The sequence below is a fragment of the Denticeps clupeoides genome, chromosome 14, assembly GCF_900700375.1.
Source record: "Denticeps clupeoides chromosome 14, fDenClu1.1, whole genome shotgun sequence".
NCBI classification, from domain to species: Eukaryota; Metazoa; Chordata; class Actinopteri; order Clupeiformes; family Denticipitidae; genus Denticeps; species Denticeps clupeoides.
The window spans coordinates 6,540,125-6,567,790 of record NC_041720.1 but is presented as its reverse complement, the minus strand read 5'-3'; the positions used below and the strand labels follow the sequence as shown (position 1 = coordinate 6,567,790).

The 27,666-nt window shown below is 42.6% G+C and overlaps 1 protein-coding gene across 2 annotated transcripts; it reads right to left on the bottom strand.

Annotated features, from left to right (window-relative positions):
- Positions 1-998: 998 nt before the first annotated feature.
- Positions 999-27,595, bottom strand: fig4a (FIG4 phosphoinositide 5-phosphatase a). 2 transcript variants are annotated; one of them, XM_029002493.1, is made up of 24 exons: positions 27,479-27,595; positions 26,833-26,927; positions 26,304-26,402; positions 26,091-26,214; positions 21,720-21,876; positions 20,286-20,336; positions 20,041-20,183; positions 19,834-19,962; positions 19,190-19,290; positions 18,385-18,547; positions 18,195-18,292; positions 15,188-15,321; positions 14,896-15,012; positions 13,821-13,866; positions 13,570-13,718; positions 12,099-12,265; positions 8,965-9,103; positions 7,701-7,759; positions 7,480-7,627; positions 7,188-7,271; positions 6,413-6,605; positions 3,617-3,702; positions 3,294-3,380; positions 999-1,620 (listed from the first exon to the last, which is right to left on the bottom strand). In XM_029002493.1, the coding sequence occupies exons 2-24, from the start codon at positions 26,893-26,895 to the stop codon at positions 1,443-1,445; spliced, it is 2,715 nt and encodes a 904-aa protein (XP_028858326.1). In that variant the 5' UTR covers positions 26,896-26,927; positions 27,479-27,595; the 3' UTR covers positions 999-1,442. The 2 variants fall into 2 exon arrangements, with proteins under 2 accessions (XP_028858326.1, XP_028858327.1); XM_029002494.1 differs by having other exon boundaries at positions 27,504-27,583.
- Positions 27,596-27,666: the final 71 nt, after the last annotated feature.

Here is a 27,666-nt window from a genome sequence, read left to right as displayed (position 1 = left end):
TTAAACAGGTTCAGAGCTAACTATCGTTTCCCAACCATGGTCCTGGAGTAACATCTGCCAAAGAATTTTCATCCCAGCCCTATCGTAATCAGGTGTTACTGGATGGCCTAATAATGAGTGGGGTGGATGTGGGTTGGAACAAAAACTTCCTGGCAGATGTTCCTCCAGGACCAGGGTTGGGAAACACTGAGCTAACTATCGTGCTGTGAGCAGTCACATGGCCACGCCTCATTTGCCCAGCAATCCTCCTTCATGGTGTCTGGTCTAGAATGGTAGTAGCCTAGTGGGTAACACACTCGCATATGAACCAGAAGACCCAGGTTCAAACCCCACTTTGTGTCCTTGAGCAAGACACTTAACCCCGAGTGTCTCCAGGGGGACTGAACCTACTAATTCCAAGTCGCTCTGGAAAAAGGGCATCTGATAAATGCTGTAAATGTCTTTAATCTTCTTTCAATGTTCTCTCAGTTAGTGCACAGCGTATTGACCTTCACACGATGCTGATATACTCCTAATAGACATACAGATATATTAATGCTGTTCTTTGTTACACCCTTTAGTAGCGCTAGAGACAAACACTCCCGAAATTCCTGCAATACACAGCTGTAAAGGGGAAAAAGCTCACCTGCATACAGCGCCCCCCTCAGGTTGCTCTGGGCCCTGCAAATAGGTGATGATTGGACTAAAAGATTAAAACAGAGAAATCCCTAATGGCTGAGATAAGTGAAAACACACACGTTCACCGTGACGAGGTCCTCAGCATCGTAATTACCTGTATGAACTCGTGGTCGTGCAGGCCTCAGAACGTGAAAGTCGGGGCACGTTCACACACACACGCGCTCAGCTTTTTAATAAAACAGGAGCTTTGTTATCCTGACAGGGCTAATGAGGTCTAATAGTTAATATGCTCCCATTGGGCTGTGTGTGTGTGTGTGTATGTGTGTGTGTGTGTGAAAATGTGACTGTGGGATCGCACAGAAAGAAAAAGCCGAAAAGAATGCATTCAATTGCTTTTATTTGATTTTTCAGCCTTCACAAATAAATATGTCAACAGCATCAGAACAGAATACATGATGTGGTTCCTGCTCAGCAACAACCGTTCACATTCATAAAAAACATTTTAACTGTACATCAGGAATGTGAGGAAAGAAAGGCGTTAGTCATATTTAAATATGATTTATTATTATTCATCTGCTATGGAAGCAGGCATGAGCTCTTCAAGGAATTTTAAAGATAGTAGTAATACTGTAGAATAAGCAACAGGCCCCACCCTGCTGTGTAACAGTTGCAGTTTGGCTAAAAGAGTGGAGTGTGTGTCTGTGTGTGTGTCATGCATGTGCTCCGATTAAGTCTGTAGATCATGTGTGTCGCACGTGTCCAGCAGAACTCGGGTTACTGTGCATGTAAAGTACAGTTATTTACAGTGTGTGTGTGTGTGTGTGTTACATGTAACGGTTCTTGACATATTCACGGTACAGGAGTGTGTCTTCAGGCCGGAGGCTCCTGATGATGCCTCTATTGGCTTGAACGTGACCCTCAAACAGCGCCCGGCTCTCGGCGTCCACACGCGGAACACACACCTCATACACACTGTCAGCAGTGAAAGATGACACCGGACTCCTGCAGGACGGACACACACACACACACACACACACAAACACAATTAGAGTAATTAAAATACATAAGGGTCAGAATTTGTGAAGTTACTCGTAGACCTGGTGCCCAATGTAATTTTAGATCTCTCAGTGAACATCCACACGCACACGCACACACACACACACACACACACACACATTCAGCTGCCCTGTACACGTGCTGTTTGGACAGTAAGGTGAAATAACCTGTTTCCCATGACGACGCAGTGCACTAAAAATGAAGTCCTATTTCTGCTCAATACTGAGGTCTCACAAGAACAATGGGAGAAACAGACAAACACACACACACACACACACACACATACTCTTCGGTGACCTTTTGAAAGAGTAGAGTCACATAGCTATCTCTTTTAAAAGCCTGATCCTTCACTTAAGTGAGTAAGAGTGTGTGTGACAGAGCAATGACAGTTATCACACAACCATGGATGAAAACTTCAGCATGGTAAATCTACCGGTAGACTGTGTGTGTGTGTGTGTGTGTGTGTGTGTGTATATGCATGCTTTCAGTCTTTCTCTCTCTCTCTCTCTCAGACACACACACACAGAGGACAGATACGTCCTGTCAGTCCAAGACAGCCTAAAAGCATAAATTATCTCCTCACCTCAGTGACAACACAGTGCACTTAGCGTCACATGATGTCAGAATCTGACCACGTGAGAAGGTGTGTGTTAACATCATGTGTGCCACCCACCCACTAACACACATGAATGAGAAATTTAAATTTAGACACACGCCAGACACTCATGACCTTTCACAGCACATGGTCACAGGCGTGTCTTTGTCAGCTTAACGGTGAGCTACTTCAACAGAAGGCCCACCTACATTTATCACTTCCAACCAATCATGTCAGGCTCTGATGTGGCCATTCATGTATTTCCTTAGTTTGAAGGGTAGTTTGAAGAACATTTCTGAAATGAAGAAAGCCAGTGTTGAATGGTGGATCTTGGGTGGCGTGTTTTCTTGCTCCTGGTGAATCACTGATCACCTTGTGCAGGCTCTTCAGCAGAACATCTTGAGTTGCTGCACATGCTTGAAGGTCCACAGCCTTCACAGGCACGTTTCACCTCGATGAAGGCTGCGCCGGGAACGGTCACAACAAAGGAGCCACGGCTGAGGAACTCGGCACTCAATGAAACTTTTTATCTTTGTGTGTGTGACAGAGGAAGCAAAGTAGCTCAACACGTGTCTGTGTGTGTGTGTGTGTTGTGAGAAAGTGAAGTGATTGTCAGCATGATACACAGCACACGGTGCACACAACAAAGTGTGTCCTCTGCTTTTAACCATCATCCTTGGTGATCAGAGGGCAGCCATGACAGGCGCCCGGGGAGCAGTTTATGGGGATGGTGCTTTGTTCAGTGGCACCTTGGTGGGTTGGGATTCGAACAGTCAACCTTCTGATTACGGGGCCACTTCCTTAACCGCTAGGCCCCCACCGCCCCAAAAACTGTTCAAGTAGAAAATTAGAATGAAATACAACGATTTGACAGTTTGGGGCAACGGAGGCATAAGGATGTGGATTCGTAATCAGAAGTATGCTGTGCTGTGCATCACAGTGACAAAAAAAAAAATCACTTTCACATTATGTCCGCAAGATGTGTGTATAAGCCGTGTGTGTGTGTCTGTGTATATACACTTACAAGTTTATTACATTCTCCAGTGGCCGCTGCTCAGCTTGTCGGTCGGTTTTCTCCACTTTATGTTGGTTCTGGCCCAGGTGAGCGAACCTGAAAACAGAACAGGTCTATTGTACATACATCTCAAAGTGACAAAGTCATAAATCGGTCTGATGCTCGCCTGACTACAAACACATACACACACTAAACAAACTCAGGTTCAAGGTTATTAAAATCTGCCTCAACCAATGAAATCACAATTCACGATCACAAATCAAATCAATCGTTCTGTGAATCATACGCACAACCCTTTCTAAGACACACATAACACATACACACATAAACACCTGTGGTAGATGAGCAGGTCCTGCTCAGCAAGCGGCTCGGAGAGGTGGAGACCATAACTTTCTTTCATCAGCTGGGACTGGACATCCTAAAGAGCAGAAGTCAGAAGTCAGACTCATGTCACACAAGCAGTTTTATAAATGAAAACCACATGAAATTGATCAATACTCCTGTCCAGACGTTGCTAATGTTGTAAATTACTACAGATTCAATACGAAATATATAATCATGACATGCCAAACAAATAAATAAATCAATCAAAAATATAAGAAAACACCCACATGCAGAGATACTTGTTGGTGACAACATATGGCTTAAATCTATGGCATGATTCTAGACATCAATGAAATTAATAAATAACATATTTCGACATTAATCACATCTCAGATGTAGAATGCTGAGCTGTAAGAGCAGCGGGTTCATAAACTAATCTCTAAATATTTTATTAGTCGCCGTTTTTTTTTTTTTTCAGATACTGAGGCCATCAGTCCTTGTGCACGGCCTGTCTAGCAGGAATGAGAATGTGTGTGTGTGTGTGTGTGTGTGTGTGTGTGCACGAGCCCAACACGTGAGGACTGATCCAGTAAAAATAAAACGATCCATCAAAAACGACCCAACATTGAAAACGGCCGCCTGAACCAGGAAAGATTCGAGGGAACCAGAGGATAATGTGCAAGCACACAAATAACACACAAGCACAGGTGTGTAGGATTGGGATTTATGACATTTGAAGTTCAGCTCATTGAGATCACGTTGCATGCAGAGATGAAACCCAACCATAAAGTACAGAACGTGGGTTTAATCCATTGTGAAACAATATATAAACTGTCTACAGAATGATGCTATTTCTTTTCCTCTCTGCCTGGTTTGTCATGAAAGTGAAGTGATTGTCATTGTGAAACACTGCAGCACAGCACACGGTGACACAGCCGTGACACAGCCATGACAGGTGCCCGGGGACCAGTGTGTGGGGACCTCAGGATTGGAACCTGCACCCTTCCAATAAACTACACTGATGACAATCCTGAAAAGCTTAACTTAAACATCAGCCTTTCTTCCTTCAAGTTCATGCAGCTCGTGTAAAAGGTAGAAAATAATTTTATACTTCATCATACATTCATGTATCAATCAGATAGGTGGTAGTAGCCTAGTGGGTAACACACTTGCCTGTGAACCAGAAGACCCAGGTTCAAACCCCACTTACTACCATTGTGTCCCTCAGCAAGACACTTAACCCTGAGTGTCTCCAGGGGGGGACTGTCCCTGTAACTACTGACTGTAAGTCGCTCTGGATAAGGGCATCTGATAAATGCTGTAAATGAAAATTTAAATTACTTTTGTTTCAGATTCTCTTCAAATTCCATGATTTTTGCAGTTTGTTAATGACCGTAGGAAACCTGGATGTTATGTGTTATGCGTGATTTTCCAATAAAATAACTTAATTGTCAAAAATATCTAATTATCTAATTTTCTTTTGTCAGCACTCCACAACATGTGTTACTCATTCAGTGTACCAGCCTGGTGCCAGCTTGTGTGTATCACAACACTGCAGAATTCATGACAGGATGGTTTGTTCATTTCAGCCTCTCTCTCTCTCTCTCTCGCTCTCTCTCTCTCTCTCTCTCTCACACACACACACACACACACACACACACAGTGTGCAGTTACCTGCTGATACCCAGATTCCATGCCATTTGCTAACCATTATCAAAATTATTCTCAATATCTGTTATTCCGATTGTCAGTCTGTACGGCGTCGCCCATCCACGTCAACAGAACGATTCAAATAAGGCATCCTGAGGTTAGCATCGGTGGTTAGTTGTGAGTGTGTGTGAGCAAGTGTGCGCACAGAAGATCACAGAATTATTATTTATTTATTATTATTATCATGCAGGGTGATCGGGAAGTGACACACATTCCCTTCGCCATAGCAACAGATCTCCATGAAAACGCTGCTGCTTTTAATCCCACACCTCCTATCTCTGTCCCTGTGTCTTTTTCTCTCTTGTTTGGCTCTTGACACATTTTTAGCAGCAAATTACCTAGAAATTTATAGAATTAATCGGAGTGAGCAGCATAGTGGACACACGTGTACAAGGACTCACATTTTTGTGTGTGAGGAGCTATAAGTACGTTTTTAGACATTTTTGACCGTTCTACTTTTCTGACCCTTTATGTAACTATTTTCCTAAAATCACAAAGGTTCCTAAAAAGGTTTTCCGAAAAATAGAAATATACAAACGCACACAATATATGAGGTCAATAACTTTAGAATGTGTGTTTATGTATATAATTTATAGCATTAAAAAAAGAGCAGTTTTGTCTGTGTGTATCAATGTGAAATTGAAATAATAGCACATAAAACCAAACCGCTTATGAAACACACAAATAGCCCAGATTACTCTGGGTTTATCTGAAGAGACATCTCTTTCCTTCATTCAATCCCTCCCTCCGCAGTGTGTAACTCTTTCCATCCGTCCACACATCTCCGCCTGGTCGCTCTCCAGCATCTGTCCCTCATTCAACGAATAGCAAACAGTCCCTTGCTACCACGGCAACGACAGAGGGACCTCAGGGCTCGTTTGCTGAAGGCTCCGTTTAACCATTCAGCTCTGCTGTATGACCTGAGAAGCTCCAGCTGCTGTGGTCTCATAGGAAAACCTGTTATTTGACCGAGCCCGACCCAACAGAACTGAATCTAGAAATTTCCAGAACTGACAGAACCTCTTAAGGAGGTGTGAGGGATTCCACCCAACATGTACAGCAGAGGGCGCTAAACGTGGTGGGCAGGTTGCTACCTCCTGTGGGCGGACGCTGTCGCCAGATTCAGCTAGTTTGATGGGTGTGGAGCGCTGGGAGGCGGAGCCGTCGTCCTCGCGCTCTTCCTCAGAGTCATCCTCACTGCTGCTGGACACCGCCTCCTCTGACGGTGGGGGCGGGGCACTCGCTGCTGTCTTGCGTTGTAGGAGAGTCTCATCCTTACTGCTCTTACTGAAAGAGGTCGAGAAATGTGATAACTGGCGCGTGCACACACACATATACACACACACACACACACACACACAGAGACAATTGATGTGAAGAGAAGCCTCATTTTTATCTGATACCACATTTGTTAAAGCCAAAACATTTTTTGTTTATGTTTATTATGTCTCTAAATCCATTATAATAATTTTGTTAAATTATCTCAATTCCTATCTACAGTGAAATGCACTATAGACATCAAGACACCTCTATTGCCATTAACGTCACTGAAACGTCACTGTGTTTTCAGGCTATTGTGTTGCCAGATTGGGCAGGCTTAAATGTGTCATTTCTAGAAAAATTGCTTGTCAAGAATAGGTATCCAGGAACCCATTTCTAATTTAAGTAGGTTACAGTAAGGTCGTTTTTGTCATGTTATTGTTTTTTTTTTTGCAAAACGCTAAATGGTTTTGACCTTAATCAATCAAATATCTGGCTAAATTGCAGAAAATTACAAAATTTATGGTAATCTAGTATATGTGATTTTGTGAATACTTTATTTGGCTCCGCCCCAATCATAGACAAATACACACACACTCATTTTCTTACCCTAGTACAGACTTCCCTGTCTCTTCTGGCTTCCTGACAGTGAAAGGACTGGGATCCACACCCACTGTCTTTGGCATGAAATCACTAAACAACAAAGGTACACAAAAGTAAATATGTAAATAATTCGAGCTCTGAGTATGGATTCATTTATTTTGTCTAATGCAGCCACGTTTCACAAGGACTATGTACAAGACGTCAGCAAGAACACACAAACAGAACATAACTGCATGATTGGACAGGTCTGAGAGTGTGCTGTGGAGTGGAGTCGTGGGGTGGAGTAGAGTTACTGTACCGGGCAGAGTTTGTCATGGTGACGCAGTAGGTATCATCAAAGGAGGAAAGTTCATATGGCTTGTAAAACTCGGTGTACGTGTCAATGGCCTCATCGTAACAGTTGACTCTCTTGACGGCAACTTTTGTCCTGTTCTCCTCACATGGCACTAAAACACACGCATATTATTATATAACTGTCTACATCTACAGTCCCTATTTAAATCTTAAAAGCAGGATTACCTTCATCATAGGGGAGGGGCAGGTAGGTTAGCACCCCGTCAGACCACCAGCATGTGTAACTGTAAGCATAAGTGCACATATGATTGTGAACATGTATTTCTGAGAAAAGCAATAACAACTACGTAACAAACGCAGATCTATGAATAACAAGATCTAAGCATAATCTTAAATTGAATAGTTTTGTTGTTGTTGTCTTTTCATTTTATTTGCAGTATTAGTTTGACACGTCTGAAGAGCCAGACTCCTCCCCTCAGACAGAGATTTAAATGAAACCTCCAGCACAAGGCCGGCCCTTTGTTCGTCGGGACCTGGTTTTCCTCGCTCCCTGAATGCCCGCCTATTATAATGAATTGATGAGCCGCCAAGAGTGCGTGATTTCGGAAGAAAACTGGGTTATGCTCCCATGATGCCGTTGGGTTTGGGATCGATAATGACAGTCATCAAGGCAGGCCTATTCTACACATGCTGCTTGGAGGCGCCAGCGCGTTGCCGTCTTCGTTATGCAACCTGCGGCACAAAGGCACATTAAGTGGCAAGACTGAGAACTGTGTCCTGAAACTGGGCCAGGACACGAGGACACAGACCTCCCAAAGGGGGAGAACAGGGCCAAGACCAGGAGTGTGTTCTGAAGATTACACCTAGTGTGTGTGTGTATGTGTGTGTGTGTGTGTGTGTGTGTGTGTTTGTGTGTACAGCACAAAGAAACAAGCAAAGATTTGGTCTACCACTTTAGTCTCGAAGACACTGTAGGGTAAGGTCATACTGTTCTAGTAGACAGACATTGTGCACGCACACACACTCAGGTGTAATCTTCAACACACACTCACATTCATACGCCTGATGTTGGCCACGCTGTTCCCCTTTGGTGTGGGGTATGGAAGGGGGAAAGTGGCCCAGTTTCTGAATTTGGTTCTCAGTCATGCTTAATGGATCCTTGAGCTCCAGGTTGCATAACAAAGACAGCAACACAGCAGCGCCTCCAAGGAGCGTGTGCAGAAGAACGTGTGCATTCAGCATCAAATGAAAACAACACACTCCCTTTCTTTTTAGATATTTGTGTGGACCAATTGTAATAGCATTGTAACACTGATATTACAAATGTGTAACTACTAGTGTGTAACATGACTTTTTTACCCCCAAACCTATCCTGAAACTCTACATCAAAAGGGATTACTAATCAAACTCAATTTGATTAACTCAAAATGTGTTTTCCTAACTGGGCCAGTCAAATCTTCCGACGTTTAATGTTGCTTGTATCTTCTACCTGCGGCGATATGGCGGCAGGTCCATGCTGTTGCTCTGGTGCAGGTAAAAGTCGGTGGGCAGCTCCCACAGGTGAGGCTTATTCTCGCCAGGCTGGTAGACCTGCAGGAAGAGGTTAATGGCGTCTTGTCTGTCCGCGTCTGAAAGAGAGACAGATGATGGGACAGAGAGGGTGTGTGTCTGTGTTACTTCTGACAAGCGGTGTTTGCAATGAAGAGGCAAAAGAAGTCAGTGAAAGCAGAAGGAAGGATAATGAAAGAGAGAGCAGTGCAGCCCTGGATGGGCAGAACAAAAACACAGCTGCCGCCATCACATGTACCCAAAGAAAAAAAAAAGATGGAGGGAAAGAGAGCGAAGAGAGAGAGAGGGACCACGTCCCGGAGGAGAGGGGTAAAAACACGTGTTCGTCCCTTTACAGCAGTCGGCAGTCCATCACCCTCCGTCCCTTCCTTTCACTTCCATCCACGTGCAGGCTGGACATGCTGATGTTATTAAAGCTTTAAATGAACAGTAATTACACCCTTACTCACACACTTACTCACTCCCTCTCCCTCTCTCTCTCTCTCTCTTTCACATACAGGAAAAAGATACATCCTTCCTTTCTCAATTTTAATGGTATAAGCTATTTTAAAGTTTTATTCTCTATGCCACCTGCTGCTGACACATGTCACCCCCAATAACAAAAAATCTGCAAAAAAAAAAAAAAAACTGTTAAGTGGCTATAGCAGGTGGCTAAAGGGAACAAAAAATGAATTACAATGTTATTCTGGTAATGCTTGTGCATAAAGCAAAGCCACATTTCTGGCCACAAACATCAGTGGTCATTTTCTAACAAAAAAAAAAAAAAAAAAAAACAGAACAGATGTTATTTTCGTATGAGACCAGTATCAACACAACCATGTTAATAACGCTACACTGGCTATACAAAGACTCATACACTAACTCCACCAGACACAGAGGAGAAGTCCAGGGGTGTTACAGCAACACTTTCTCAGCCAATGAAATATCCGTCTAATAACCCAGGACATCTATTACATCAAGCATCATTGTCACAGAAATAGTCTCTGCCCCTCCCGCAATTTTGGTCAACAAGTCATTTTCCTTGCCCCTAATACATCTTCTCCTTATGATTGGCATCATGGCTCTGAGAAATTGGATTTATGAATGAGAGGTTCAATGTAGACTATGGGGTAAATGTTTAAGGCTTCTATACTGGTCATGAATACATTCTCCATACATACATAACATTTTTTTTATAAAAGCATTTCTAGTTCTTGTGTCGTGGGGACCATGGGTCGCTAAACAAGGCAGCAGTCCAGCAGTCCCACGCATAAACCCGCATTTTGGCAACACCATATATATTGTGTAAAATACAAAATAAAAGTAGTAGACACGAAAAAGCGGTAACTTGGTTGGTAACAAGGTGTCCTCATTTCAGGAGAAGATTGGCTATCTTAATTTTGCCTTCACACTAATCTGAGCACAGAGATGCTGTAACAGTATGACCGACGTAAAAGCGAGGAACTGGGTGAACGGGTCCGGGCCACGCTGTATGAAGACGGCACCATCAGGCTAGCTGGAAGGCCGTTATTTTCATTTTCTCAACCTCTCCTTACGTGCTGAGGCATTGTCATGCAGTTCTAATCGTCCACCAGCAGGGGCAGTGTAGACACAAAGAGCCTTTACGTACGCTGTAAACTCAACAAGACCAGTAACCTTAAGTGCATTATAAAGTTTCTCACTATTCAGTTAGAGTTTTCAAGCATTCTTTTTAGAGCCATTTCTCATGAATGTCATTCCATTAGCATCCCATTCTTAACATTTAGTCCCTGATGATTAAATTAATTAAGATACAAACTATTAAAATACCTGCAGGCAGAAGACAATAAAAAAAAAAAAAATACAAAAAAAAAAAATTTCACAGATAATTCCAACAGCTAATAAACTGAGAATTAAATCATTAAAAAAAAGATATAGAGAAGACCTTCTCTCAACGAGCACACAGAAGCTTTTCTTTTAGTTTCCATGGAGATCAATTCCGTAACCAATCAGATCCGGCAGGTCTGAGATGTTTTAATCAGTTTTTTATTTAAATGTGAGCTGAGGCAAATAGACGTAAATAATTAATAAATATACATATATATAAAAAAAACTCCCGCCAAGGGGCCCAAAAGAAGAGGGGGGACAATAAGATTGCACTCTTCATTTCACTCCCGCAGTTATAGCCGTATCTCCTGCTTTTTGATTATTGCCTCCATGTTGTTTTCCCTCCATTTACCTCCTATTTCGACTATGAACCATTCAGAGGTGTTTTAGAATGATATAAACAAGCAAGGTTTTATGAAAGCCAAAGCTAATATTGGCACCCAGGGCCAGGAAATTCTGGCATTAACTGCAAGTAATCATAATGATGGCAATAAACAGTGTTCAAGAGCCCGTGAGCTCAGAAACAGGAACCGGGTACCGGGTAATGGTTTTATGACTATTGAATAAAGTCGGGATCCCCTAAAGAGCTGTAGAGATGTAAGGCGCAAGAAGCCTCAGTCTAAGGCAAAAAGACGCATATTAGCAATTACATCATTTCTAGAGTGTTAACCGCAAAGCACTATGAACAAGGGGTGGCGCACAACGTTTTCATAGTCGGGAAAACCACTACCTAACTCTATATATCGTGAGGTACTCTTACCAAAGGAAAAATTACTTGTCTCAAAGGTGAATGGATGTTGGGGCCGTTTGGTTTTACTTGATTCTGTCTTATATGGGCGCATCTCTAGACAACATGAGGCAGGTGTGTTTCAGGTTGGTAGTAGCCTGGTGGGTAACACACTTGCCTGAACCTTGTCTACAACCAGAAGATCAAGATTCAAACTCCACTTACTACCATTGTGTCCCTGAGCAAGACACTTAACCCTGAGTGTCTCCAATGGGGCTGTCCCTGTAACTACTGATTGTAAGTTACTCTGGATAAGATTGTCGGCCAAATGCTTTAAATGTTTCTGAGGTACACATTTTAACTAACCATATTTCTCTCAGTCAAGTGCTAGCTAGTTATCTTTAGTAAGATAATGTATGTATTTTGTAGATTCAACCAATCCTTTTGTGTGTACATATCAGTGCATAATAAATGTGTTTTACCTGAGAAAGCATTGCTGTAGTATCGAGACAGTGTCTGCATGATGTCTCTGCTGTGCTGGGTCCAGGGGGCGATCTTGCGGTACGTCTTTACTCTGTGGACCAGCTGAGAGCCTCCATATTGCAGAGAGAGTGTATCACCATGGTCCTCATAAAGCTCCTCAAAAAGCCTGAACACATCCAAGTGGACAACATGTTAAAGGGGCTGAATAAATCCACCTCAAAATGGCTTGTGTAGGAAATAATAATAGAAAAAATAAAATAAGGACGAAGAAGCTCAAATAACGTATGTTATGTGTATTTTTAGCGTAAGCCCACCACATGTGAGCCCATATTAGTCTGTTTCTATATAGTCCTTATTCAGCCATGTGACTCACACTTCCCATGACAGCAGAGTACTGAACTTCATCAGTTTAATCATTTGAAGGGCACCACCCTTATGCTGAATTAAATTCCAAATCTGCACTCAAAATTGATGCCTTTCAAACATTAAACACCAGAACAATTTTCTGTGACTGAAATTAACCACATAATACACAATACGTAGCATCCAAAGCGTGATGTTGACTTCAACAATAATGGGATTATTTCTAGAGGGTACAGCATACTGTGCTCTATATAAAAATGATAATTCACCCTGGGATTCGGAGATTACCTCTGAGCCACCTCACTTCCTACAACACATCAAAGACCCGGGTATACAAAACAAGTCCTCATATAACCTACGAAGACCTGTGTAGGTGCCTCTCACCCAGATCAGTTGGGGACATCTGAGCAGCGCTCCTTAAATAACGTCTGTAGGTTTTTTTGCCCAACTGTGCAGTATCTCTGCTGCTATATGGTTATGTGAATCGATCTGTATGTCCATTTACATTTACATTTATGGCATTTGGCAGATGCCCTTATCCAGAGCGACTTACAACGTGCTTTCAAGTTACCATCGATGAAGAGATCAATTCTGGTTCACTAGGACCCCAACTATGAAGTTAGAAAATAAGAAAGTTACAAGTTAATCTAAATATTCTCTAAAGAGGAAGGTCTTGAGCTGCCGTTTGAAGGTGCTCAGTGACTGAGCTGTTATGACCTCGAGGGGAAGTTCATTCCACCACCGAGGGGCCAAGACGGAGAAGAGGGTGGTAGTAGCCTAGTGGGTAAGACACTCGCCTGTGAACCAGAAGACCCAGGTTCAAATCCCACTTACTACCACTGTGTCCCTGAGCAAGACACTTAACCCTAAGTTGCTCCAGGGAGACTGTCCCTGTAACTACTGATTGTAAGTCGCTCTGGATAAAGGCGTCTGATAAATGCTGTAAATGTAAATGTCTAGATGAATGTTTTCCTTTTACCTTTAGCGATGGAGGGACCAGGCGAGCAGTACTGGAGGCATCTATAAGGCATCTATAATCTATTCAATTCCAGTACATAAAGTGAATAGGTGTAAAAGTGCAGCTAGAATGTAAACACGGACCATTACCTTACACAGTCTGTATCAAACTGCAGCTTGGGCTTGTCAATCATCCCCAGAGCATAGAGCTGATAGGCCAAGGCACACTTCCCCACCATGAACTGGGCGGTGTTGGTACGGTCCAGGCAGTCAACGCAGTTTGTCCTCAGGACCCCCGTCTGTTTGCAGACAGATGAGGGGTTACAGGAAAGTGTGTTTGTGCACTATTGCGTGTATGCGCTTCCATGTCTTTAGTTATGGATGTCAGTGTGTACACGCACCTGCATTCTCCCAGAAGGCATCACACAACCACCCAGGTCTCCCCATCTGTAGGATCAATGCATTTATTGCATTTTATACACAAGCAAACAAATATGTAATTGGTTCAGAAATGTATGTGTGCCTATGTGTTTGTGAGAGTGAGTGCAGTGGTTGGCCTTGCGGGTAAGGAAGCAGACCCATAATCAGAAGGTTGTGGGTTAAAATTCTTGAAGCGCCAAGGAACCACTGAGGTGCCACTCAGTAAGGTACCTTCCACACACACTGCTCCCAGGGTGCCTTAAATGGCTGTTCAATGGCTGTCACCGACTAAGGTGATGGGTTAAATGCAGAGGACACATTTCATTGTGTGTGCTGTGCGCTGTGCTGCAGAGTTTCACAATGACAAAAATAAAAATTAATCAAATTAATTACAATTGAATAATAAAAGAAAACTGAATAAAATAAGTGAAACATGCAGCAATTTGAATTAAACAAGGGGTTGAATAAAACAGAAAATGTTTACTTTACTTTACAGACGCTTTTGTCCATTATTTACGACAACATATTAAAAGAGTTAAGAAAGGACTGCATAAGAAGCCACATAAAACACTGCAAAAGAAAACCGTAAGAACCACGTCACACTGGGTTAAAAGCCAGGGTGTAAAAGTGAGTTTTTAAACGAGATTTAAACTCAGTGATTGACGGTGCCTGTCTGACACTGATTGGCAGGTCATTCCATAGACGTGGGGCGGCCACTGCGAAGGCCCTGTCGCCGCTGTGCTCGTAATGTGACTCAAGGAACAGACAATAGTCTCTGGTCTGAAGACCTGAGAGAACGGGGCGGAGTGTAAGAATGGAGTAGGTGCCGAGCCATTCGGTGATTTAAAAAGAAATAAAAGAGGGAGCCATAAACAGACAGGGAGCCATTGCAGTGAGGCTAAGGTCGGGGTTATGTGATCTCGCCTGTCTGTATCAGTGAGAAATCGGGCAGTTGCATTTTGTACTAATTGTAGGCAAGCTAGAGACATAGTCATATAGTTATGACTAATTTCCAACAAATTAAGTCTGTATATGTGTGTGTGTATCCATGCACACCTCTCATCCAGGCGTAAGCTGTGACAGTAGAAATCAGATCGGTTGACGAAGAAGCCAGTCCTCTTCACCACGTTCTCGGCAATCATGCTCAAGCGGTCCAGAACATTACACAGCTTACTGCAAACACACACTCACACAATTAATAACGTGGCCTACTGCAACACACACGAACACACAGCTAATTTGCACTGCTGAAAGCACCAACTGCACACACGCAGCAGATGTCTTCACATGGTCACATGTTAACTGATCAGGCTCCATGTGTGTCTCTGCGTGGATGTGTGATACATACCTCTTAGTGTATCGGGCCATGTCCCAGGCGATATAGTCGATGCTGTGCTCTGGGGGGAGGAACTGGTTGAGGTTGATGATGGCTGGATAGAGTTCCTCGCTCAGGATCTTCTCGTGTTTCCTCTTCTCTCGCTTCTGCACGAGCAATAAAAGACACACGGAAAATAAACGGACCTGTATGATCAATTCCTAGTAGTCTCTGCTCAAAGATAACAGGGAATATATCACAGCCCATCTGGTTCTATTCCGTGTCAGATCTTGCCCCACAAATTTTTTCCCCCAACTGCAGTCTTTTTGTACTGTTATAAATGTTGTGGGTTATTAAAATGTTTAATGTAAAAATACAGAGCAGCCATTGCTCCGCACATAAGAGCATAAGAACATGGCAAAAACCACCGTTTCACCAGGGCAGCTCGGAAAAATGGCCTAATTGCCCCTTTAAGGCAAAAGCACAGAAAATGTTGTCATGGAAACACATTTTGATATATTTGTGATGGGGCATTAGCACAGTGTGTGTGTGTGTGTGTGTGTGTGTGTGTATGTAGGCCCGTGGATTAATATTGAGTGTGAGAGACAATAAGATTTATTTTGTGATCTAAGATTCTCTCTCATGGTGAAAAATGTATCACCAACACATAACTAAATATGTGCAGACACACACACACTCATACACATAGCCCTTCACCCTTGTACAAAAGCTGCTCACCGATAATGACTAATTCCCACCAGCCAGATTGCACACACAGGCACGTGCATGCACGCGTGCACACACACACACACACAAACACACACAAAATGGTGTTGATTGTGCAGATGTAATCTGTGGCATCCGAAGCCTAAATGGGACTGGTAATTAAAGAATTCATTTAGAAATGATTACATTTGTGACCTTTCATCAGACACACAAACACACACAGGTGATCGGCAGCATTAATATTCAAGCTCCACATGTTTTCTATCAGTTGCCAGAGCCTCTTTTTGATACAGTGGTTCGTCTGGTCTAAGCACCGTTATAACTGCAGTTATAGCTAGATGGAGCCTGCTCTACTACTGGTACAGAGGACAGGTGCACTGCTCCCACACGGCTTTGCTCTTCATGAAAATTCCCCCGAAACCTCATACTTTGATCAAGAATCGCGTTTTCCGCTGCATTTATAAATCAGAACTTTGGGTTCCACGGTGGAAATGCACAGTTTAGTAATACAGGTGCCAGTAACAGGATCATCAGACACCGTTCACATCCAGCACATCTTCATGTTCAGGGAGAAGGTGTATCTGTTTCAAAAAAGCGAGAACCACAGCTTAAGATGCCGAGGAACAGCTGGTTCTGGTGCCTGTTAGTTCCTGTTTCTGAATGTGCAGCCCAGACTGAATCAGCGTTGCTGGCACTTTCATCAATTTTCACCCAAAATTACCGGCAACCACCCACGTCACAGATTTTTTTTTTTTGTCTTGCTCTATTTGATAATTTTTTTTCGATAAGTACAGAATTTTACTGCACATCTCGCAGGCAAAATCCACAATGCTCTCTGTGTGTGTGTATGTCTGTGTGTGTGTGTGTGTGTGTGTGTGTGTGTAAGTGTGCGCGCACGTGCACGTGAGGACGACCCCGGAGAGGCAGAGAATCCAATCACAGCTTGGTGCGAACATGAATGTTTGAGAAAAGGATTTCAGGGGTTTGCCAAACATCATGGCAGCATACAGTGTGTGTGTGTGTGTGTGTGTGAGTGTGTTCACGCATATGTCTGTTTCCTTTGGCCCTCGTGCACTCTGCTCCACCACTCACATGGATCATTAGGCCTATAGAGCACGTGCGCGCACACGCGTAAACATGGTGGCACAGGGCCAGTGCAGCCACCGCGGTACAGCAGGCCTGTAATGCAGCGTTTTTATACCGCTCCGCTCCGCGGCACGCTAAGGTGAGAGAACAGGAGCCGTGCGATTGTGTAAGTGTTGCTGAGTCATTGTTCCGTCTGCGATGGCGAGAACTTAATACGGCCGGAGGTGCGATAATGTGGCCCTGAAATGGACTGGAGCGAAGGCTAGGTGCAAGATTAACAAAGCTAGCAAATAAATGTCACAAAATCACATTAATATCTCCAGGAACACGTCTGCCATTTTTGCTGAGGGTGCGTCTTGAGGTGACTGGCCCATTAAGAATAGCAGGGATTTCTTGAGGGTGCATCTTCAACCAGACAATCTTTTTCATTTGTGTTTTTTTTTTTTTTTTCAGCACAGGGACTTTATTTCATTTTTAAAAACCTTAATTTCATCCCCATAACAATCACCGAAAATGGATAGAGTTAAATATTTCACAAAAATGCATCTTTGCATTTTGACAAAATCATACCAAAGTAATAAAATATATTGATTGTTGCTGCAGGTCCATCCAGTTTGTTCGTTTTGTGGTTATCCCTAATTATTAAACAATATTATCTTAAGCATACAGACAGGGCTCTTTTTAGAAATTATAAGATATCTTACCATTTTAAATCAATTGATTAAAAATTTGTTTGACCACTTACAAATGGATTAGATTGAGATTGTGAATATATGACAATAAGATCCTAGAGGTGAGGTGAGATGTAGGTGAGACACACAATATTATTCACTATATTATTATATATATTATCTTCGCAAACCCCCGGCCACTGCTTCTATTTTCTTGCCATAAATAAAATTTCACAAGCAGCGGCAGTTTTTTTTTTTATACATAGCTTGAAAGTTAAAAATAATTTATGCAGTATCTCATTTTACATGTCAAAAAGAATGTTGCGGCTCCCAGTGCTTTTTGTGGAAACCGGGTCCAAATGACTCTTTGAATGTTTAAGGTTGCCGACCACTGCACTAGAGGGAGGATGAGTACCACCAGTGCTACATGTGCCACAGTTTGAGAACCATGTCACAGCAGTATAGCACTGCGGTGGATTAGGTGGATTAACAGGTCTAAATTTGGGATTTGTGTTGGTGGGTTGTAATATTACTGGGAGGATCCAGTAATGTCGCACCTTGACCAGGTTGAGGATGATGATTGGGGAGCCAAAGCGTCTGAACATCTGATCGAAGTGCAGTGCTGCTACATGAGCAAAGGGGTCCGCCTGGTCCACTAGATGGGAAAAAAGAAAGGAAAAAAAAATATTACAATTACACAGGTTAAGAAGATATGCTTCATTTATTATCAGAAAAAACCCCACTCACAGCGTATGGGAGGTTTGGGCATCATGGTGGAGATGTCCTGACTCCAGTAGAGGGGCACGGACCCGCGCACCTGCACGTACGAGGAGTAGCTCCCCATGGTGAACGACATCACTGATGCATCGTGAATGATCTGCTCTGTCTCCACCTCGTTTGCTACGTCACCCTATGGTAACATACAAAAATACAGTAAATACACGCATGTTTAATAAAAGTGCCTTAAATGATTCAATAAGGTGATATATATAAAAAAAAAAAAAGTGACCAATCATTTTTTTTCTTTTTGAGAAAACCTATGAAAACGCATGACATAAGGAAAATAAAAGTGAAGCAATAGTCATTATGATGCACAGCAAGCACAGCACACACAACAAAATATGTCCTCTACATTTAACCCATCACACACTGTAGAAACACTGCACTGGTCTCAGGTGCCTAAAACAGTGTGTGAGGATGTACCAAAGTAACACCTCTCAGCCTGATGAGAAATTATGTTTATGATCTTTTGTAGATTCAAATCAAGAGTTCAAATTGTAATTGTAATTAGTTTATTTATTTATTAAAAAGTACTTTAAAAATGCATTTTTTTTATTCTTGACCGCCATGCAGGAGCATCACCTCCAGTGACTCAGCGGCGAAACAAAGATGCCAGTGTGTGTGACTCAGCAACCTACAGGCCTCCCACTCATACATGCACTAGTGCCGCACACAAAACTCAAGCTTGTTTATGTTGATATGGGATTTCTTTTTTCTACTGGTGTTGTCGAGGTAACGGCTGCTGGGGGGGCTGTTGCTGTGGTAACAGTACCTCACAGTTGGCTCCTCTCTTGAGGAAGCGTGTGCCGGCAAAGCGGCTGGAGCGCCGAGCGATCAGAGTCACATGGACCGGCCGGCCATAGATCAACAGTTCTACACAAGAGTGTAAAGGAAAAAGCACAACACACATACACACAAACCCTTACACTGACCCCACACACATAGACACATTTACCCACCCAACCACACTTTACACCTAACCCTCTACACACACACACACACACACACACACAGCAGGTAGCCAATTTATGCAAATATGACTACTAGTGACTCACTGTTTATGGCTGAACTGACCTCAGTTTACACAACTTTTCTTGTATCATTTGTGGGTGAATAGATGACAGACAGACAGAATGACAGGTGGGCACACACTACTAAACCAGGAAAACAAAAGCAGTACAGGTTAGAGTGACCTACAAACAACAGATGGAGTGTCTGTTGTTAACTGGAGACTTTGCATTGCAGACAACACACACACACAAAACAACAAACATCTTCAGAGTTTACACACTATAGCTATTCATCTCGCCTCCATATTGCAGTCCACTCTACACATTAGGTCATACACACCCAGACACATATGCAAAATATATACACTGAGCATAGCAGGGGGTGTGCTCATGGAGAAAAGGATACTGGATTGGCCGCAGAACCCATGGATGATGTACATGAGCCAATCAGAGTGCAGAGTGTCTTTGACTTTCTCCAACAGCTTACTGTTCCACACATACTTCTCATAGGGTTCACTCCTTAAACCATAGACCACTACAGACAAACACACATTCATTCATCAAGGCCTCATTCCTTAGATCATGCACATACAATGCACATCCAAAAACACACCTTGTGTAGGAACACCTTCATCCTCAAAGATGTCAAATCCATCCTGCCTGCAGCTGCTGCCCATTTCCAAGTCTCCGCCTTTACACAGAGCGCACAACATGCTCAGGTTATGCTGCAGAGAATGGCTGAGATCATAACTGTAGCTGCACGTGGACACAAACACACACACACACACACACATGTTATGCCACATTCTGGCCATACAAATTACTTATACAGTAAAACAACATTTTGCCAATAGGTACCTGAAGTAGAAGTTGCTGGACAGGTCAACGTTCTGGAAGATTCTCACATATCTGCAATCATAAAGACTGCATTTTAAACATCAAAGGTTCCAATGTAGAGGTGCAGGCCATACCAATGCAATGATTAGCTTCTTTCTTCAGTGCACCTGCTCATTCACGTGAGCGGCCAGATCAGCCAATCACGTGGCTGAAACTCAATACATCATGTATGCAGAAAAGGGTAATGAGGTTCGGTTGTTGTTTACAGCACAAACCGCGGAAGGGAAGATGTGAGATTGAACCAGCTTTGACCCTGGAGCGACCGCCCTAGTCAGAGTTCCGGGGCCCAGCATGTGGGAATTTCATGCACTACATTTAAAGCGAAACAAAAGATAACTAGCCATTGGCAACATGTGAGTGTGTGAGTGGGCAAAAACTGTGTGTCTGGGGGCAAATACTTCTTGACAGATCCTCTTGAGGGTGTCAGAGCAGAACTGTAAAAATTGCCATATTTATGCTGCAGGGATCCCTCTGAATACATATGGATGTTTTCACGGCGAAGAGCAGGAAAATGAATCCATAAGCAGATACATATGCAGGAAATCTGACATAAAAGATGACGAGCCTAATGTACATTACAGGGTCCAGAATTTAGTGTTCACAGCATGAATCCATGGATCTATCCTTGTTTAGTGTTGCCATGCAGGTGGAAGTGATGGAAAGTTATGGGAAATGTTTTATGGTCCCTTTAGCCCGACCAAACATAATTTAATCCAGCCTACTGACTCTCCCTGCCACCATGTTTATTGCATTTGAATAATCTTCCTACAGACAGCAAGCTACAGACTCCATTTAAGTTTTATTTGAACTTTGGGCTGCAAGATTTACATTTACATTTATCAGATTTATTATCCAGAGCGACACAATGGCAGTAATGCTCAGGGACACAATGATAGTACGTGGGGTTTGAACCTGTGACTTTTTATTCATAGGCAAGTGCGTAACCCACTCGGCAAATACCAACCCCACTCATGTCACTAGTCGACCACCATATATACACACGTTTGTCACAATCCAAGACATGCAGAGCAGGTTTGGTGTGACACTGACACATATTTGTGCCGTTCTTAGCCCTAGCAACACACACACAGACAAACACAAACACGCTCATAAAATAATAAATGTCTGCATTCTGTGTTCTTCACTGGTGTGTTCTATTGAACACGCTTCCTGTGTCATCATTACAAAAATGTACCCCATGCTGATCAATCTGTAATTTAACAAAGAGGAGGAAATTAAATCAGCGAATGTGTGTGTGTGTGTGTGTGTGTGTGTGTGTGTTTACTATGAGGATCAAAATTGGGTCATGTTGCCAACTCTGGACTTGATTACACTCATTGTAAAGACAGTGAGTTACATAAGTGTTCACACACACACACACACACACACACACACCTGGCCTCGTCGGGGTGTGTGACGCGCACAGAGTCATTGGGGATGTAGATCATGTTGGTGTCCTCGATCTTGTAGATGGCGTGACCTCCAATGTCAGCCACTTTTCTATGCTTGGTTACCAAGATGATATAGTAACCCTCCAGGAAACGGACAAAGCCTGGAAAAACACAAACACACACACACTCAATTAATGCACACAAACTGTGTGTGTGTGAGAGGGAAAGGGGTCATAGAAACTCACTGACACACAAAAACCCCTGGCACGCACTGTTGGTGTGCTTATAACACAACTTTCTATTTATCAGATCTTCTTTCACTTACACATGCTCTCATACACACACACACACACACACCTTTATTTAACTCAATGGCACACTTTCTCCTGCTCTACTCTTTGCTCAAAAAATGCAGTTGACCTCTAATCTGTACTGATTGATTCTTTTCAATTGTTCGTTTTTATATAATAATTGAGTCTAAATGAATTAATTAATTGATTGTTCAGTAACCATGAATTACCGATATATATCTCATATTTCCCCAGCTGTGCCTTGTGTGAGGGAGTGTGTGTACGGGGTCATTTCCATGAGCTCAGTAAACCAATGACCCTGAGTTACATAAAAAGATGTTTGGTCCATCCTCTTATTTTTGCTACTGAAGGCCTGATCCCGTTGAATTGTTTCTTATGTAAAAACATCAAACAATTGAATATAAAGCAATCAATTAAAAATATTCATCACTGATCACGACCGTTCTATGGGATCCGGAAGGTGTTTCGTAAGTTTGTATGATTCACTCACTATCCAACACCCATGGACATCAGATGCTCCATATCTGGTCTACTCTTTTCCTATTCATTTACCTCCTCCCCTAATCTATGGACCTCCATTTCGACATGAAGTTGGGACGTTGTGTAAAGCGTAAATAAAAATAGAATACAGCGATTTGCAAATCCTTTTCAACCTACATTCAATTCAATACAAAAAAGAAAAACAAGATAAGAACAATCACAAAAAAACAATTTAAAGTCAGAGAAGAGAGGGGTTTTCAAGTGCAGTTTAAAAACTGAGGAAGCTGAACGAGGAAGCCTTTCTAACATACAAGGGCAAGTCATTCTACAGTTTCTGAGCTGCAGCGTGGCCCCTCTATGCTTACGCTTAGTTTTTGGCACACTAAGGCGCAACTGACAAAGAGCTCTGAGAGTTAGGGAGGGGAAAGACCATTCAGAGCCTTAAAAAAAAAACTAAATAAATTTTAAATGAACAGCTAACCAATGAAGCATCAAAAAAATAGGTAAAAGTTTACATGTGCCAGTTAAAAGATGTGCAGCAGCATTTTGCACCCTTTGAAGCTGGATGAAATAGGATGCACCAAAAACTGCAGAGCAAGAACCAGACACAGAAGGGTCATGAGCAGCAGAAGATATAAGAACCCTAGTAGAAGAGACCTTCTTAATGAAAAAAAAAAGTGCAGGAAGTTCTTACAGGCAGTAGAAAAGGGTTCACAGCTCTACGTTTTGGTCACACCCACCACACATTTTCAATGGGAGACTGGTCTGGACTGCAGGCAGGCCAGTCTAGTACCCACGCTCTTTTACTACGAAGCCACACTGTAGTAACACATGCCGAATATGGCCTCGCATTGGCTTGCTGTAATAAACAGGGACGTCCCTTGAATAAGGCGTTGCCCAACTCCTGTATTTATCTTTCAGCAATAATGATGCCTTCATGTGAATGAATTCTCAAAAAAAAAAAGCTCTTTTGAACAGGTGAACAGGTTAACTGGAAACAGCTCAGAACCAGCTTCCCCCAGGACTGAAACAAAAACGCAGTGAACAAACGAAATCATTCTTCTTTTTAGTTGGCTAAAAGGTGTTCAGGTTCAAGAGAATTTTTCACACCGTAAGCGTGTTTGAAACATCTGCGAGATGTCCACGTGCGACACATGTGCACACGCCGCTAATTTCCTGATCTAATGACAAAGGAGACCGAAATGGCACTGATTAGCCATCTAGGTTATGCAACATGAAGATCAGTGCCATTAACTACGCCATAACAGTGTGTGAAAAAAAAGGTGTGTGTAGATGAGTTTTCTAACCTCTTAACATGAAAAATGTGTTCTGGGTGTAAATAAAGACCTAAATGGCAGTAAATTGTCCAATGCACAGACGTGGCAGGCTCATTCGCTCATGCAGCTGTGTGTATGAGTGGGCGGATGGGGCAGAAGTGTGTGTGCGTCTGTCACTGCTTTGTGAACCTGCGCAATGCCGTGTCCCTGTGGGGTGAAATGAATGAAGACAATAAACGCAGACGTTTCAGTGGGGCCGCAAGGAAGAGCTTATGACACTGTGGGATGTGGAAATTAACATAAAGTTATGCAAATGTGCAGTGAATTTGATGGTTCGATGATGTAGCAGCCAAGCAGCCCAGTTTAAAGTAATAGGAAGTGACTTTAGAACACACCGATTTTAACATGGTGGTATGTGTGTCTCTTTAAGCTGATGTTCATAGGTCAATAAGAACAAACATGTGACAGTGGGGGACATTTCAGGGGCGCAATATAAGGTGTAGCATGTGGGAAGTTTCAGTCTGCACTTGCTGATAGTCATGCTGATAATCTATATATCTATCTATCCATCTATCTATCTACCTATGTGTATATTCGGAAGGGGATGTGGTCCTGAGGTGATTTTAACACCATGAACAAGGAAGAAGGATGCTTAATAATACACCAACCAAAACGGTTCCTCCTCCCAAAGATACAGATAGCTAGCAAATCCTCTGTTCATGTTTCACTTTATCCGTTCATTTCTGTACATCCTGATGTGACATAAGCAAACATTCCCCAAAGTTCACAGTGCTGTGAAAATTGTGCCATCATATGTGGGTTGGATAGTGAATGCAACCGCCTTCACTGGCCTAACCCCAATCTCTCTCTCTCTCACACACACACACACACACACACACACACTAGAACTATAAGAGGTAATGGACGTCTGTGAACAAACAGTCAGTCAATGCAGCTGGGTCATTACTCTATTCTTCTTAAGTAGGTCAGTGGCATCAAGATGCAAAGACTAACAAATGAATAGCGAAAAAACACACACATGGCCGTCACAACCAGGTTAGCAAAGCAGGCTACAGTCTGGGGCCCAAAACTATATGGGTGGCCCCAAAAGTGCCTGATACCGTACTTACACAAACGATTCCAATAGAGTTGGAAAAAGATTAAGGTTGACCGTGGCCACCATCAGAGCCCGAGTCTTCGCTAGCACTGCTGCAGAAGCCGTCAGTGCAAACTACTGGATCCTGTGCTCAACGTTTACAGAGAAAGTGACTAATCAAATTATCTCCCTGTGGCAGTTCATCAAATTAATTTACATGAACACAGAAAGAGGAAAATGCATACTCATACCCTGACTGTTTCTTTTATACACAATTATTCCGCCTGAGAAGCCAAATAAGTCCATTAATCTCTTCAAGCATGCGACCAGGTGATGTCAGACTAACTATATCCCTAATATCCCTCAGATAGCAGGCACTAGAGCTGGACCTGGTTTTGTCAGTGTGACCCCCCCAAAGTGAATTGAAATGGCCCTGTGAGACACACACACACACACTGACTGATCCTAATGACTATTCAGGGCCGTGCTCACTTCGGCAAGCCCTGTAGTACACAAAATCCCAATAGTCTAGACAACAGGCTCAGGATGTCGCTGTGACCCCATAAAGCCACTAGCAGTTGTTTTTAGATTTCTAAGATTATAATCAACACTCACAGTAACTAAGCAAAATCATGCCCATTTTCTTTTTCATTTTGAAGTAAGTATAAATTAAATGTTTTTATTTTGTTATCTTCTTCTGTCATCCAGTCATTGCTCACTCGTATTACTTCTGATCAAAGTCACATACTCCTCTGCTGCCATGGTAACCTGAACGAAGCCACTGAGAGCATCTTGTATTTGCTCAGAGACCTTAATGGATTGTAGGCGGCAAAATTAAGCCTAACACTGAAATTAGTGTGTGACCAGAGAAAGAGCAAACGTTTCAACCACAATATGCTTGGTTGATTCTTTATTGATTATTGATTGTTATCAGTTCTAGATCCTTTTTTGGATCAACACTAATTTTTTTGTGTTTTAATACACTGTGGAAGGTCTACAAAATAACAACATTGTACTAGGGAGTGTACTAGGCGCACAGTACTAGAAAATCTCTCATTTAATGAGCTTTGGATAATTTCGACAGTCAAAATATGAGGTTTAAGTCCACAGCACAATGAGATTTGGTCAATCTGATCTAATCAGCAGCCTGATGCTCAGCGGAATAAGAGAAGCACTATTTAGTGAGATTATATGGCAATGTCCAACCTTACCCACAATGCCATAGGATGTGACAGCACGTGACAGCCCAGAGGAGCCCTTCTGCCCAATCTTTGTTCGGTTCCCCAAATCCAGCCGCCCCAAAAGTTCACGTACCTCCTGCTGACTGTACACATGCTGAAACACACAAACACACAGGCGTTCAGCGCAGGGTGAGAAACTAACACCTACCTAGCACTACACACAGTCTTAGGACATCGCCTCACCTTATCATCAATGATGACCAAATCTCGCGGCTCGGTTCTGTCAATCTTCAGGACCCGATGCTTAGTCTGGGCATGATTACAGCCGACCAGGAAAAACCTCTTCAGGGAGAAAGGGAAGGTTTTGTTCATTCCGTGTGTAAACCTGAGTTGTGCGTGTTCATTACAAGGCTTTTCATGTACTGTGGTGCGCGAGTACAGTTTGTGTTCAGTAGAAGGTTGTTTATGTACTGTGGTGATTATTAGCTTATCGTGTATGACAATAAAGTCTTAAAATTAAACTGGTGGATTGCGGTACATTCTTAATGCCATAAAATTTAAGTGTTCGCTTTCAAAACATGCACACACTGTTTACATCATACACATATTAGAATATGGAAACTTCCCTTGCATCATGAATACATTTTTAAGAATGTCCTGACACCTCGAGATTCTGGAGGGCAGATATTTATTGCCATCTAGTGGCGCCATTCTGGAAAATGAGATTGTGCTTTTCATATTCACAAGGTCATATGAGTAGATGCTCGCTTACGGCTCTTGTCTCATACAGAACCAGCCTCTGCAGGCCGCTGATGACGGCTGCAGTAAGTGGCATGATGGGGTCAGCGAGGCCCTGTGATGTTATTCCTGTAAATGAGACAGAAAAGTTACATCAGGAAAAATGGAAAATGGCTTTTGACTGCAGTAATCAAGCTCAGCTGAGACATTTTGACCTGCATCAGATTTTCACCAACTACTTCACAGCACAGCTTTTTTTCTTCTTGTATCTTCGCAAGTTTGTTTCTGAGACACTCATATAACTCATATTCTTGTGAGCATGGAGCATTTGTCACAAAGGTGGAAAAGAACCTATTAACTCTTGTCCCAAGATTTACATCCAATTACAGCATATTGACTGTCAGGAAGAACCTAGCACAGCCTGCAACATTGTTCTTCGAAAGATCCGATAATTAAAGGGCTGTTAGACACATAAGAGCAAGCAAATAGAAAAAAAAACGAACGATTATAGTGCAATGGTTAGCGGAATGGTACGAAGTCCATATAAAGAACGGTATGCAGCAGATATTACTGTGGTACTGCCAGGCAGCCTCGCTTGGTGTAATATACGTGTATTAAAATAACATGATGATTTGTAAAATCAAAGATATTTATCTCTCTCTATATATATATATACATACCTATTTATATATTTATCGAACTCACGAAATTACGCGCGTAAAACCAACTTTCCTCAGGCGAAGCTGCTGAAAACAGAGGAATTTGAGTGTTCAAGGGAGCTCGCGTCACATGATCAGGGCCGTCAGATGACACGGAAGCCACAGAGGGACAAGCCGTATAGGCAAAGGCGAAAACGCGTTTCTCAAAT

Coding starts and splice junctions, on each gene's coding strand:
- fig4a (XM_029002493.1), bottom strand. CDS start 26,895: ATGCCACTTACTGCAGCCGTCATCAGCGGCCTGCAGAGGCTGGTTCTG. Junction 26,215..26,303: donor TGGTCATCATTGATGATAAG/GTGAGGCGATGT, acceptor TGTGTGTTTCAG/CATGTGTACAGTCAGCAGGA. Junction 20,184..20,285: donor TCCAGCAACTTCTACTTCAG/GTACCTATTGGC, acceptor GTCCACGTGCAG/CTACAGTTATGATCTCAGCC.